Source organism: Hemiscyllium ocellatum, chromosome 4, assembly GCF_020745735.1.
Source record: "Hemiscyllium ocellatum isolate sHemOce1 chromosome 4, sHemOce1.pat.X.cur, whole genome shotgun sequence".
In the NCBI taxonomy this organism is placed as follows: Eukaryota; Metazoa; Chordata; class Chondrichthyes; order Orectolobiformes; family Hemiscylliidae; genus Hemiscyllium; species Hemiscyllium ocellatum.
The window spans coordinates 50,475,674-50,491,012 of NC_083404.1; the positions used below are offsets into that span (position 1 = coordinate 50,475,674).

At 38.3% G+C, this 15,339-nt stretch overlaps 1 protein-coding gene across 3 annotated transcripts in view; it reads left to right on the forward strand.

Moving 5' to 3' along the window:
• slc35b3 (solute carrier family 35 member B3) overlaps positions 1–15,339 on the forward strand; it is a 106,136-nt gene that overhangs the window by 70,551 nt on the left and 20,246 nt on the right. For all 3 annotated transcript variants that reach the window (XM_060823144.1, XM_060823146.1, XM_060823147.1), the window contains 3 exons: positions 2,287–2,441; positions 7,391–7,498; positions 10,346–10,443. In XM_060823144.1, the coding sequence (XP_060679127.1) occupies positions 2,287–2,441; positions 7,391–7,498; positions 10,346–10,443 (361 nt within the window). The remainder of the gene's footprint in view (positions 1–2,286; positions 2,442–7,390; positions 7,499–10,345; positions 10,444–15,339) is intronic.

The window sequence follows — 15,339 nt, forward strand, 5'->3', positions numbered from 1 at the left end:
GATCATTAATTATTCCTGTCTCATTATACAGTGGCACAGTGGTTAGCACTGCAGCCTCACAGCACCAGAGACCTGGGTGCAATTTCCGCCTCAGGCGACTAACTGTATGGAGTTTGCACACACTCCCCATGTCTGCGTGGGTTTCCTCCAGTTTCCTCCCACAATCCAAAAATGTGCAGGTTAGGTGAATTGGCCATGCTAAATTGCCCGTAGTGTTATGGGCAGGGGTAAATGTAGGGGAATAGATCTGGGTGGGTTGCGCTTCGGCGGGTCGGTGTTGGGCTTGTTGGGCTGAAGGGCCTGTTTCCACACTGTAAGTAATCTAATCTAATCTACATAGGACCAGATCTAGGATAGTTTGCTCCCTCGTCAGTTACATTATGTACTGTTCAAGAAAGCTATCGTGGATACATTCAATGAACTACTCAAGGCTATGTGATCTGGTTCAACCAACTGACATGTAGACTAAAACCACCATGGTAATATCCATATCATTTTTACAGGTACTGGTTATTTCTTTGCTTATTGCCCACCCCAGCGTGATATTATTATTTGATGGTCTGTAGACTATGCCTGTCGATAATGTTTTGTATTTGAATTTTTAATTTCCACCCAAATGGATTCAACTTTATTCTCCATAGAACCTATATCATCTCTCACCACTGACCTGATGCAATCCTTAAATATCAGAGCAAGGAGCACTGCACAATTATATCTGACAGCATCCTTAATGGATTCAATTTGTGACCATTCCAAATTTCCTGTGACTTAGAAAATGTTACAAGGCAGCTAATGTGATGTTGCAGTCACGATATGCTAAATCTTTGTAGTTTTTTTTAAACCTGTTCTAAAAATTATTGTAATTGGGCATGAAAAAGCCTTGTTGCTATGCTGGTAGTCCAGTTCAAATGAGAAAGGAATTATACCTTCTCCAGAAAAGTACTAATTGTAGCAGATTTGGTTTGTATGTATGTAATCCTCAATGAAGCTCATGGAATTAATAAGACTTCAACAAAAAAGTTAGGGTATACAGGAAACTGAGGTAGTTGTGTTGTGTATCCAGTTGAGATATTGTCTCTGAGGCTGTCCAATAATTCTGGTTTTTGGAAGATTGCATACTTACCAATATGCAAATGAACTTAACATAAAATCAAGCAAAATAAACACTTTAAAACTAGCACAATTTGAGGACTTGTTGGTTCATTTATTTTTGAATTGTTATGAATGCTAAGATTGCTGGAAAGGCAATTTATTTGGTCTCATCATGTAGTTCTTTTGACTAAAAGCAAATTAATGAAGACACTGGAGATCTGAAATAAAAAGTGCTGATGACAATGTAAATCATTCCTGAATGGCAAGGGGACGGAATGTAAACCTCCCACATTTCATCTATAAGACAAAGATACACCCCTAACCTCGGGGCATTCAATTTGTTGCAGCTCAGCAGAGCAAATTAACTCTTAATATCAGACACTTTCTTGAAGGGAAGTATTATCAAAAGTTCACTATCAAAGTTTCTTGGGATGGATGAGATGTCCTCTGAGGAGAAAGAGTAGAATGCACGACTGCTTTCTTGTGTTTAGAAAAATGAGAGGTGATCTCATTGAGGCTAGAATGGTTCTATGAAGGGTTGCAAACTTAACTTTCAAGAGGTTTGTTTCCTCCAGCTGGAGAATCTTGAACTGACTGAATTGTCCAAGGACAAGGGATTGGTGGCCATTTCTGAGAAAGGATATTTATTAGTTTGGATTGTTAATCTTTGGAATTCTGTACCACTGAGACCTCTGGATGTTTATTCAGGTTGAAATCCAGTCTTTGGATTCTAAATTCAAGGGGATCAGGCAGTAAAGTATTGAGGTTGAATATCAGTTGTGGTCTTACCAAATTATGAAGAAGGCTTGAGTGACTGTGTGGCCTACTGCTCCTGTTCCTTCTGAGCTTGTGCTATGCTCTGGGCATTAAATCTACGATCTTACTAGAGTGGCATTCAAACTGATGGGTCAAATGTTTCTTCAGTGGTGTAAATTGTGCTCACTCATTTTTATTTTATAAATGCAAATCCTTGCAAGACCCAGCAAAATCATGTAGTCTTTAGAACATAAAAAAAATGATATTAAAAAGTCATTATTTGATTATATTTTGAGTAGTACCCTCATACAATTTTATTGGTACAGCCAATAAAGGGTTTAATGAGGTTCGTTTTGTTTTTGTTTTTTTTTTGTTTCAAATTTTAAACATCTACAATTCTTTTGTTTCATTTAAGTTTTTTTTTGTCTTGTTTTGCAGAATCCCCTGGAAAACGTATATGCTTATAGCATTTCTTACAGTGGCCACTATGGGCTTGTCAAACACCTCACTTGGTTATCTGAATTATCCAACTCAAGTAATCTTCAAATGCTGCAAGCTGATTCCTGTTATGATAGGAGGAATCTTCATTCAAGGTACATATTATTAGAGTTTTAAAACTCTGCATTTTAGAAACTGCAACAGTGTAAGGTTACCTGACAGAAGTTTTACCAAATAAAGCTACATGAGATTTGTATTCCATGCCATTGGTGAATGATTATTTTTAAGATAACAATTATACATGTCTTGTCTTATATGTCTGAAAGTAGCATTGCTATACATAGTCTAAATCTAGATTTTAAAAAAACATGATTTTATCCACAAATTTCCATTATTCAGCAATAAATGTGGTGGCAGTTAAGAGGTTGCCTCTTGAATGTTTGGTTATTGCATTAAACGTTTAATGGGGATTAATATATCATCATTTAAATGTAAATGACCATTTACATCACATAAGATACATTAAAAAAGCTTTTTGACTCCAATTGTTCTTGTAAACATGAGTACTTAAAAGTGCACTTCAATAAAGCAGGTTGATTTTTCTGTGTGGAGGAACATTAAAAACTGAGCAATTACACGCTGACCTTCAAAAACACTGATCATCAATGTAGGTGTATGTCTGCTTAATCCAAATAATTGTTATTTTATGCTAACTAACGTGTTCATAGAAAACAAGTACATAACCATATTTCCCTCCTGTTTCCAGTTTCTCATTTCAAGTTGACAAACATTTTTTTAAATTGAAATTCCAGTAATTTTTATTCTCCAAGTCTGTCAGCTAAAGAGATTACATATGTGGAGTGATATTGATTATAGACTTTATTTTCAAGCCATCTTGCCGTGTGAGGAAACAAACACCTTAACTTGCAAATCCAGTTGGTCCAGCTTTGTAGATACTGTAACTTTTTTCCCAGGTAATGTCAGGGATTGTGTATAAGTTCATTAGATATAGAAAATCTCAAGTCACCCATGGCCATTGGTGTATCCATTCTGTTTTTGTACTCTCCAACCAATTGCAAAATGTAACCATTGATTTTCACGAAACTTGTTTAATTTTTACGAAGCTGTTTGACCCTACAAGTTTCTGCAATAAGTGCATCCAAAAACTGCCTTCCCTTCAGTGAAGGAATGCTTTGTTGCATTCTGAGACTTTAGGAATTAGTAGAGTCCTAGTGATCTACATCAAAGAAAAAGGCCCATTGCATTCATGACAGTCAAAAAGAGCCAACCTAACTAATCAACTCTCATTTTCCAGCACTTTGGCCCATAGCTTTATATAACTTAGCATTGCAAGTAATCATCTAAATATTTAAGTATTATGAGAGTTTCTGCCTCCACTCTTACTGGCAGTTCTAGATTCCCACCACTCTCTTGGTGAAAAATCTTATACTCAAATTTCCTCCATTAACCTTCTGAGTCTTACCTTTAAATCTATACCCCAAGTTATTGATCCCTCCATCAGGGGAAGATTTTCTTCCTGCCTTCCCCATCTATTTCCTCCTAATTTTATACATCTTAATCATGTCCCCTTTCAATCTCTTCTGATATGGAAAACAACCTCTCTTCATAAGTGGTGTTAGCTTGTTTTATTATCCTGTATTTAATCAAGTGTTTTTGACTGCTTGATATCCCACAAACTTTCATAATTAAAGAAATATCACATTTATAAAGTACATATTCATGTGTTAAAATGTTCACCAGGAACACAACAAGAAAGGATACTGAGCCTGATCACAAAGCAGAGCTTTTACATTAGCCTAAAGCTTGGTTTAAACAACAGATTTTTAATGCAAGATTTGAAGATGGAGAAAAGTAAGGAAGCAGAGGGTTAAAGTTCAGAATTGGACATGGTTATGGGGCAGAAGTAGGTTGCTGAGTTAAGGATTGCATAACAAGAACGATTTATTTAAAGGTTAAGTACTGTAAAAAAGTAAGTTGTTGGCTAAATGAGGAGCCGGTATACTTAAGTGTGCGCAAGACAATTTTCTGATTCAGTATGTGGATGTACCTACTAGAGAAACTTGACTTACTCTTGAAATAAGGCAGGACAGGTGACTGAGGTGTCAGTGGGGGAGCACTTTGGGGCCAGTGCACACAATTCTATTAGATTTAAAATAACGATGGAAAAGGATAGACCAGATCTAAAAGTTGAAGTTTTAAATTGGAGAAAGGCAAATTTTGACAGTGTTCGGCAGGAACTTTTGAAAGCTGATTGGGGGCAAATGTTTGCAGGTAAGGGGATGGCTGGAAAATGGGGAGCCTTCAGAAATGAGATAACGAGAATCCAGAAAAAGTATATTCCTGTTGGGGTGAAAGGAAAGGCTGGTAGGTAGAGGGAATGCTGGATGACTAAAGAAATTGAGGGTTTCTTTAAGAAAAAGAAGGAAGCATATGTAAGGTATAGACAGGATAGAGCGAGTGAATCCTTAGAGTATAAAGGAAGTAGGAGTCTACTTAAGAGGGAAATCAGAAGGGCAAAAAGGGGACATGAGGTAGCTTTGGCACATGAATTAAGGAGAATCCAAAGACTTTTTACAAATACATTAAGGACGAAATGGTAACTAGGGAGACAATAGGGCCCAACAAAGATCAGCAAGGCGGCCTTTGTGTGGAGCCACAGAAAATGGGGGAGATACTAAATGGTGTTTTGCGTCAGTATTTACCGTGGAAAAGGATATGGAAGATACAGATTGTAGGGAAATAGATGGTGACATCTTGCAAAATGTCCATATTACAGAGGAGGAAGTGCTGGACGTCTTGAAACGCATAAAAGTGGACCAGGATCTGATCAGGTGTACCCTAGAACTCTGGGAAGCTAGAGAAGTGATTGCTGGGCCTCTTGCTGAAATATTTGTATCATCGATAGTCACAGGTGTGGTGCCAGACGACTGGAGGTTGGCTAATGTGGTGCCACTGTTTAAGAAGGGTGGTAAGGACAAGCCAGGGAACTGTAGACCAGTGAGCCTGACCTCTGTGGTGGGCAAGTTGTTGGAGGGAATCCTGAGGGACAGGATGTATATGTATTTGGAAAGGCATGGACTCATTAGGGATAATCAACATGGCTTTGTGCATGGGAAATCATGTCTCTCAAACTTGACTGAGTCTTTTGAGGAAGTAACAAAGAGAATTGATGAGGGGAGAGCAGTAGATGTGATCTATATGGACTTCAGTAAGGCATTCTACAGGGTTCCCCATGGGAGACCTGATTAGCAAAGTTAGATCTCATGGAATATCGGGAGATCTAGCCATTTAGATACAGAACCGGCTCAAAGATAGAAGACAGAGGTTGGTGGTGGAGGATTGCTTTTCAGACTGGAGGCCTGTGACCAGTGCAGTGCCACAAGGATTGGTGCTAGGTCCTCTACTTTTTGTCATTTACATAAATGACTTGGATGCGAGCATAAGAGGTACAGTTAGTAAGTTTGCAGATGACACCCAAAATTAGAGGTGTAGTGGACAGTGAAGAGGGTTACCTCAGATTACAACAGGATCTTGACCAGATGGGCCAATGGGCAGGGAAGTGGCAGAAGGAGTGTAATTCAGATAAATGCGAAGTGCTGCATTTTGGGAAAGCAAATCTTAACAGGACGTATACATCTTAGTGGTAAGGCCCTAGGGAATGTTGCTGAACAAAGAGACCTTGGAGAGCAGGTTTATAGCTCCTTGAATGTGGAGTCACAGGTAGATAGGATAGTGAAGAAGGCATTTAGTATGCTTTCCTTTATCAATCAAAGTATTGAGTACAGGAATTGGGAGGTCATATTGCGGCTGTACAGGACATTGGTTAGGCCGCTGTTGGAATTTTGCGTGCAGTTCTGGTCTCCTTCCTATCGGAAAGATGTTGTGTAACTTGAAAGGGTTCAGAAAAGATTTACAAATACGTTGCCAGGATTGGAGGATTTGAGCTATAAGGAAAGGCTGAACAGGCTGGGGCTGTTTTCCCTGGAACATTGGAGCCTGAGGGGTGACCTTATAGAGGTTTACAAAATTGAGGGGTATGGATTAGGTAAATAGGCAAAGTCTTTTCCCTGGGGTCAGGGAGTCCAGAACTAGAGGGCAGAGGTTTAGAGTGAGAGGGGAAAGATATAAAAGAGACCTACGGGGCAACTTTTTCTCACACAGGGTGATATGTGTGTGGAATGAGCTGCCAGAGAAAGTGGTGGAGGCTGGTACAATTGCGACATTTAAGAGGCATTTAGATGGGTATATGAATAGGAAAGGTTTGGAGGGATATGGGCCGGGTGCTGGCAGGTGGGACTAGATTGGGTTGGGATATCTGGTCGGCATAAATGACTTGTACCAAAAGGTCTGTTTCCATGCTGTATATCTCTATGACTCAATGACTCTAAGGATTTATTGTTAAGTAGAACTTGCTGCAGAATAGAATACAGGCTTTAGAGTTGTAGATGGATTAGGTTTATGGAAGGTGGGAGGTTAGAGAGGCTGACCAGAAGAACGTAAGTAGATAACTTTTGTAATTGGACGTTTATCGTGTCGACATTCTGCTAGTGTTCACACAGATCCAAGGTTGCTTGTTCAATTTAGGATAAAAACAATGAATTAACTTTATTTTTTATCCATTTATTTAATACCATTTACAATCAATGAAGTGTGAGGAAATATAGTCACTGTGTAGTATGCACAAAAAGGTCCTGCAAACAACAACGAGATGCATTAACTTAATTGATGCTGTTGGTTTTTCAAATTAAATGTTGGCCAGAAAGGATTTATTAATTCTTCCAGGGATCATTTTGTACTGATGCATATTCTGTTTTAGCTTGACGTCAATTTTATTCCTAGCCCTTCACGTTTAGGTAGGAAAAGTAGTTACAGTGACCCGTAAGTGAAAATTGTTGCATTTTCATTGTCATTTAATTAAGTGTTTGTAGAATAATTTGTGGAACAAAGCCTGAATGTCTCTCAAAAATATTTGGCCTTTTTTAGCTTGCCATTCCCAGATCTTGCTGGTTAGAAAGCCTTTCAAAAGTAAAATTATCAAGATACATTCACACTCATCATTTGTTAATCTGCTTCCTCCTAACAGGGAAACGTTATAATATTATAGATGTGTCAGCTGCACTTTGTATGAGTCTTGGTCTGATTTGGTTCACTTTGGCTGATAGCAAAGTGGCGCCTAATTTCAATCTGACAGGTGAGGCCTGTGATTTCAGTTGATTCAAAACCTTTGCCAAGTACTTGCACATTGGTCATTTTTATGCTGTTTATATTTGTTTTCTATCTTTCAGGTAAATGTATAATAGGGTTTGATTACCTAACAGGTCGGAAGCTGTGTATTTTGGTACTTGAACCTAATTTGTGGCGTTTGCAAGTAAACTGACATCTGCTTAATTTAGGAATAAATGCGGAATACCTTGAGTTCCTTTTTTACTGTCAAATTCTTATGTCCATTGATTAGCGACCTTTTTGAGCATCCACTTTTAAAATACAGAATCAGGGTTACAGAGTTACAATTACATTTCTACTTTTAGTAGATCACTTAAAGGAAGGAAATGCTCAAAAATGTATCGCATGAACAAAGTCAGTACAACTACATGTTTGAGTAGTTAACTTCCCAAGGGTTTGACTTTTAAAAGTGTGCAGTGCACTTTTTTAAAAACAGGAAAGCAAACCTATTCAATATCAGCTGTAAAGCTTCTTAAAATTTGAGCATTATTTGTATAAACTGTTTTGATATACTCAGTATTAAGTTTCGAGTGGTGAATACACATGAGGTCAACTGCCTGAGGGTTGATAAAGTGGCTGACAGTTACTTCAGAGACCAAATTTACTTTTCTAACGTATATTTGCTACAAAATAAAACAGGAGTGCGTGCATTTTTACTGACCAGCAGTTTCTTTGGAGGAGTAAAATGCCTTGGCAGCTGTATAATTGTGAGGAAATCTGATTTGCTCTGGACAGTTTTGCCTTGAGAAGCAAAATTCTGCCATCTGAGTATAGTGGTCTAGAATATTATGAAGTAAAACTAGCCTTTTTAGACAGTCAGTTAAAGCAGTCAAAGCCAGAATGAACTGATGGGGTAAGGAGCTACAGTCAAGTTGTGTTCAGGGGCCTTTCTAAGCATTGGTCTCCATGCCTCCTGCTGAAGCATCTGTTGTTGCCTTTTAATGAATAACCACCCTCTCCTATTCCAACATCTCTCTGGGAATTCGCCCAGAGGATCCATCGGTTTTTAACCTTGTCAACTTTATGACATCTTGCTCATGCTATTTACTGCTGTCTATTTGAATTCTGCCAATGTTTTAGCAAAAGCTACCTTTCTTATCATTTCCTTCCAGAATGTCCATTGACTTATGCATAGTTTTTGCCTTTACTTTAATTTCAGCAATACCATTCAGATCATGGCTTTGTCCTGTGCAGGTATTTGGCTCATGGATGCCATACCCTGCTCCTTGTTTCTGTCTCTGCTATACTTTCCAGCTGTCTTGCCCAGGGAGTGGTAACCTTTATTACTAAATCAGTTGCATTCTCCCAAATCTTCTGATGCTTCTTAATTTCATAAGCACCTTATCTTAACCCCAATCCCATCCCTGTGACAGATCAAAATTCTTGCCAAGATATGCTCCTTTCTCTTCTATTTTATCTCTGCCTTGAGTAACTGCTCAGTCATGGTGATTTAAACCTCTACCTCAACTTCAAATTTGTTTTCTTCTCCTCAGACTGCTCATTATATATGAATTCTCCTGTCCATATTCATGACCAGTGCCACAATCTCTCTCAACCACTCATTTACTACAATCTCTTGAGCACCTCCCATTACCCACATAATTCTGCTTACTACAGCCTCACTGTTTGAATCCTTACTAGGTTTTAAAAAGAAACTTACTTAGAATCACACTAACTATCTCTTAGCAGTTACTCCACCACCTCCACCTTTTGAAAACACACCCAATATAAATTCTCTGAGCTGCTCAATTTCTTCACTTCTGTAAATTGAGCTTATCAAGCACACAGCTGCCTTGGTTATCCATTATCAGATCATACCTACAACTATTGTATCTCTCTTTCTCTGCTAAACCTACCCACTATTCCAATATCATCCTGTAGAGCAGAAGTAATTCTGAGCACGTTTGCTTAACCATCAGCCATTTCTTTAAATCCCTCCCCTGAGTTCTAATTTCCAGCAAACATGAGCAGCTCATGGCTTCTGTTGTCAGTCACATTGCAACCACCTGTTTAGTTGCTTCTGCTGTTCTCCCTCATCCCTTGGGCTTTCACCCTGTTTCTTTTTCATCTGCTCTCTCAATGTTTTGAGATCCACCTTCTGTCCCCTTGATCCAACAGTGTCCTTTATAAATAGAAAATGCTAGAAATGGTCAGCAGGTCAGGCATAATATATGGAGCAGAGATCAATTTCTCATTTCAAGCCTTTAACCTTTCTTCACAATGATCGGACAAGTATGTTCCCCTCAATGTAAGTGCAGTTGAGTATTTTTCAGCATTTCTTGATTTTGTTTTCCAGCATCCACAGTATTTTACTTGTGTAAATGGTTGTTCCTCATCAAATAGTGTCCACTTCCTTTTTAAAACTATCAGCAACAACCACTTCTCGAAGAGATCCATCTTTGATCCTTCTACTGTTGCAAGCTCCATTTTCACTCTTTCTATTTTGGGCTCTTGCACCACCATTGCTTTATGTGACTTTAGTCAACATACTGAGCTTTTTGCCTAAACCCTTCCAACTAAAGGGCCCTCCCTGACATCTCTACCCTCCTGTTTTCTTTTCAGACCCACCTTCAAGCTCCGCTTTTGATTAAAAAATTGAGATGTTAATGTATGCTTGCAGCATTGTTAGTGCTAGCACATACAGTTTAACCACAAGCTTTTTCAGTCTTGCCAAGAAGGGAGAATTACTAAAGTAAGCATCTGAATTGTTGTTTTAATAATTGAAATCAAGACAGCATATTATGTTTGACGAAAGTGAATGATTGATTGTAATTTTTCTTATGTTTGCAATTAGTTTGAAAACTTTGTTTTTTAGGCATAGCGTTTATTTCAATGGCACTTTGTGCTGACGCAGTTATTGGAAATGTACAAGAGAAAGCAATGAAATTACATAATGGTTCAAATTCAGAAATGGTAAGTGATTTCATTTGCTACCTGCTTGGCGAATTTATATCAGTAGCTGTTGAAGGCATTACATTGTGGACCAGATTTAAATTAACATTGGCTTATTGAAGTAATCATTGTGCAATGCTTGTTCTACAGTTTGATTATGGAGCAAGAATATACTTTAAAACTGCAATGCCTAATATTGTTACATTTAGAAAAATAAGTTATTGTAAAGTGGCTTCCATTTTTTATCTTGTTTGAAAGACGCATGCTTTTACAATTTTAATTCAGGTTGTGTTATACAATGTGATGTGAATATACTTGCTAAGTTTTTTTCGTACTAAAGCTAATCATTGTGTCCATGCCTCATTGCTCTTTCACATTATTTGCTATTCTACAAGCTATTGTTTTTCACAAGCAAAGTATTGTATTTAAAAGGTGTTTTCTCTTCCTAACTGAATTCATGGATGTGCAAAGATAGCAGCCATAATCATTTTTTTTGTTGGATATGAAAACCATGATTTGGGCACCATTAAATATTGATCAGGAAGAATAATCTTCCAGTTTGCATAATAAATTTAAATATGGAACTGTATTTGCATTCAGTAGCTATAAATCTGTATGGAAAGGAAAGTTACTTGATAATTCTATGATGTGGTGCTCACAGCTAATTCAAAGTGAAGTTGTGCCTTCAGCAGGGCTCAAAAAATTTTATTTTTGAGTCTACCTCTTGAGATTTCTCAGAGGGTACTTTTTGGTTTCCAAGTGCTCCTTTTTCAGTCTCTACTTCCCTTGTTAGGTGACGCTGCAGCCACATGGAAACAACACCGACTGTATTTGTTTTGATAAATGGGGGCTTTTAATTTTTTCAGAAGCAGAAGATGATTTTGTCAATATCCCCAATAATTATTGCTGCATTAAACTTCAATCTATAACTCTGAATGAAAGCCTTCTTTTCCTACAGATAATAGTATTTCAGTTGGCACAAAACAACAGGCATTAGTTAAGAGCAAGTGTTTTTTAATTAAAACTATTACTGACACATTTCTGTACACCAAGACATTGGCCTAATCACACTTTTTGCAGCCAAGTAAGGTCATCACTAAACTGCTTGATATTTGTCTCTAACATAGTCACTCTACCTCAAATAATTCATAATATATGAGAAGCTTTGAAATGTGACCCATAAATGCTAAATTTTATGAAATATAATATTTCATCATAAAATATACAATTGATAGTATTCATTACACTCTCATCCATTACATAGGAACAGTAGGCCAATCAGCCTCTAGTCTCTTCTGTCATTTATTAGCATTATGACCAATTGAACACTCAGCTGCCTTTTAATCATACTATTTCCATAACCCTTTATGCCACTGGTAATCAGAAATCTATCATCTATCATCCCCACTTTAAGCATACTCAAAAACTGAATTTCCACTGCATTCTGTGGCCCCAAATTCCAAAGATTCATTACACTTTGAGCAAAAGATAAATTATTCTCATCTCTGTGTTCAAAGTAACTTCACCCTTCTTTTAAAATTGTCTGCCCAAGTTCAAGACTGCCACACCAAGGGAAATTTCTTATCTGCATCCACCATATCTATTGCGAAAGTTGGTACTGCAGATGCTGGAGTTTAGAGTCCGGATTAGAGTGGTGCTGGAAAAGCGGAGCGGGAAAATCGATATTTCGGGCAAAAGCCCTTCATCAGGAATTTGCCCGAAACATCAATTTTCCTACTCCTCAGATGCTGCCTGACCTGCTGTGCTTTTCCAGCATCACTCTAATCTTGACTCCATCCTATCTATTCCTTTTTAGGTAATTTGTAAATTTCAATGAGATTTGGTATTGTTAAACTTGAGAGGACAAATCCAGTTTGCTGAGCTGTCTTCATAGGACATGCCCACTATTCTGGGAGCAAGTCTGGTGAGCATTCGATGCATTCCCTCTCTAGCAATAATTATCCTTTCTGATGAATGAAGCAAAATGGCATACAGTACTCTTGGTGTGGCCTAACCAAGCTTCTGTACATGTGAAGCATGACTCCATTTCTCCTGTATTCAAACTAACTGTGACATTGTATTGGTCTTCTTAATAGCTTATTGTACCTATGTGCTAGCATTCAGTAACTCATGGAAAAGAGGAACTTTGACTAGGACATTTCTGGCTTTCTGCTTCCAATCTCTAGGACTTCCTTTTTTTTTACACTTTAGGAGATTGTTTTTCAGTCTTCCTCTCTCCTGTGCTTTTCATCTCTCCTTTCGCCAACCCCTCACTTTTGTAACAGATCCCGCACTCCTGTTGATTTCTTTTACAGACTCCACATTCATCACCTCAATTTTTCTAGTCCCAGTCAGGTGAGTATTCCTTCATTGAAAAGTTTCTAAATCTGTTTTTTTCAATTTTTTTTTGTGGGCTCTTGTTGCAGACTGTTTAACAGAACTGCTCGTCAGGTAAAGGTCCCCAGTCTGTCACCATCTTGACTGCATTTGCCCAAAAGTTTAAACTGTTGGGTGTAGAGGGATGAACTGGATGAATATTCCTTAACCCCTCCTTTGACTGTATATAATAAACTCAATTTAGGAGGATCACTTCTCAATGAGAACTTTTCCCAGCCCAAATGTATTTAAGTTTGAAAGGCATAAATTTAACCAGATTCTGAGTTAAGCACAATTGGATTTATTAGCTATTAAACCACGAGAAAACATTACAACACAACACATTAGAATTTTGAGGTGCAGTCCAAAAAGTAAAAGTAAACAGTAAGTACCAATCAGCATTTGACTTATGCATGATGAATAGATTGTGAAATGTTATGGCTGTTAAGTGGGTGATTTCTGTAGTACCACCTTTGACAGTTGTGGTGTTCGGAGATTCTTCGGTAGTTCGCTGAAACGCATTTGCCTCGCTTTCCTTCAACAGTGACTTTTTTTTTAATTGTTTCCAGCAACTGAAAGAAATACCCTCTTTCTTTTCACTTGCACAAATTGTGGTTTTGGTCAAGAAAAAGAAGGAAGCATATGTCCGGTGTAGACAGCAGGGGTGGACTGAATCCCTAAAGAGTACAAACATAGTTGAAATATACATGAGGGAAATCAGGAAGTCGAAAAGGGGACATGCGATGGCTTTAGGAGAATCCAGAGCGATTCTACAAATACATTAAGATAAACAAAAAAGTAACTATGAAGAGAATAGGGCCCCTTAAAGATCGTAAGGCTGCCTATGTGTGGAACTGCAGGAGATGGGAGATACTATTTTGAATAGTGTTTTGTGTGGAGAAGGATATGGAAGCTAGAGAACTTGGAAATAAATACCAGCATCTTGAAATGTCCATATTACAGAGGAGGAGGTGCAAAACTTCTTAAAATGCATAAAGATGGATAAATCCCCAGAACCTATTCAGGTGTACCCTAGAACTTTGTGGAAAGCTAGGGAAATAATTGCTGGGCCCTTTGCGATGTTTGTATCATCAATAGCCACAGATGAAGTGCCACATGATTGGGAGTTGGCTAACAAGGTGCCACTATTTAAGGTGGTAAGGAAATGCTAGAGAACTATAGACTACAGTGGTGGGCAGGTTGTTGGAGGGGATCCTGAATGACAGGATTTACATATATTTGGAAAGTTAAGGGACGGTCAACAAAGCTTTGTGCATGAAGAGATCATGTCTTACTAACTTGATTGAGTTTTTGAAGAAGTAACAAAGTGGATTGGTGAAGGCAGAGCGGTGGACGTGATCTATATGGACTTCAATAAGGCTTTTGACAAGTTTCCAGATGGTAGACTAGTTAACAAGGTTAGAACACACAGAATACAAGGAGAACTAGCTATTTGAATACAGAACTGGCTCGAAGGTTGGTGGCAGAGGGTGTTGGAGAGTTGCTTTTCAGACTAGAGGCCTGTGACCAGTGGTGTGTCGCATGGATCTGTGCTGGATCCACTGTTTTTGTCATTTATATGAATCATTTGGATGTGAACATAGGAGGTATGGTTAGTAAGTTTGCATATGACACCAAAATTGTTGGTGTAGTGGAAGCAAAAAAGGTTTTTTCTGAGTACAACAGGACTTTGATCAGATGGGCGAAGGAGTGGCAAATAGTATTTGTTTAAGATAAATGTGAGATGCTGCATTTTGGAAAGGAAATACGGGTAGAATTTATATACTTAGCAAGTTTTGAGAAGATTTGTAGCTCAAGTTGAGGTTCTAGATTTAGGTTTGCTCACTGAGCCGGAAGATTCATTTACAAACGTTTCATCACCATACAAGGTAACATCTTCAGTGGGCCTCCGGGCGAAGCACTGCTGATAATTCCTGCTTTCTATTTATATGTTTGGGTTTCTTTGGGTCGATGATGTAATTTCCTGTGATGATGTCATGTCCTGTTCTTTTTCTCAGGGTGGTAAATGGAGTCTAACTCGATGTGTTTGTTGATAGAGTTCCAGTTGGAATGCCATGCTTCTAGGAATTCTTGTGTGTGTGTCTCTGTTTGGCTTGTCCTAGGGTGGATGTGTTGTCCCAGTCAAAATGGTATCCTTCCTTATGTGTGTAAGAATGTTAGTGAGAAAGGGTCATGTTGTTTCATGTCTAGTTGATGTTCATATATCCTGATGGCTAGTTTTCTGCCTGTTTGTCCAATGTAGTGTTTGTTACAGTTCTTGCAAGGTATTTTGTAAATGACATTATTTTTGCTTGTTGTCTATATGCGGTCTTTCAAGTTCATTAGCTGCTGTGTTAGTGGGTTACCTATACCATGTATTCAAAAAGAATGGGTACCCAATGAACACAGCCCGCCGATTTCTCAGCAACAAACCCAAACAAGCAGACAAAACACATCCAGAAACCCTAGCCACTCTCCCCTACTCAAAGCTATCTCTGAAATGACTGCCAGACTACTCAGAACCCTTGGCATCATGGTAAC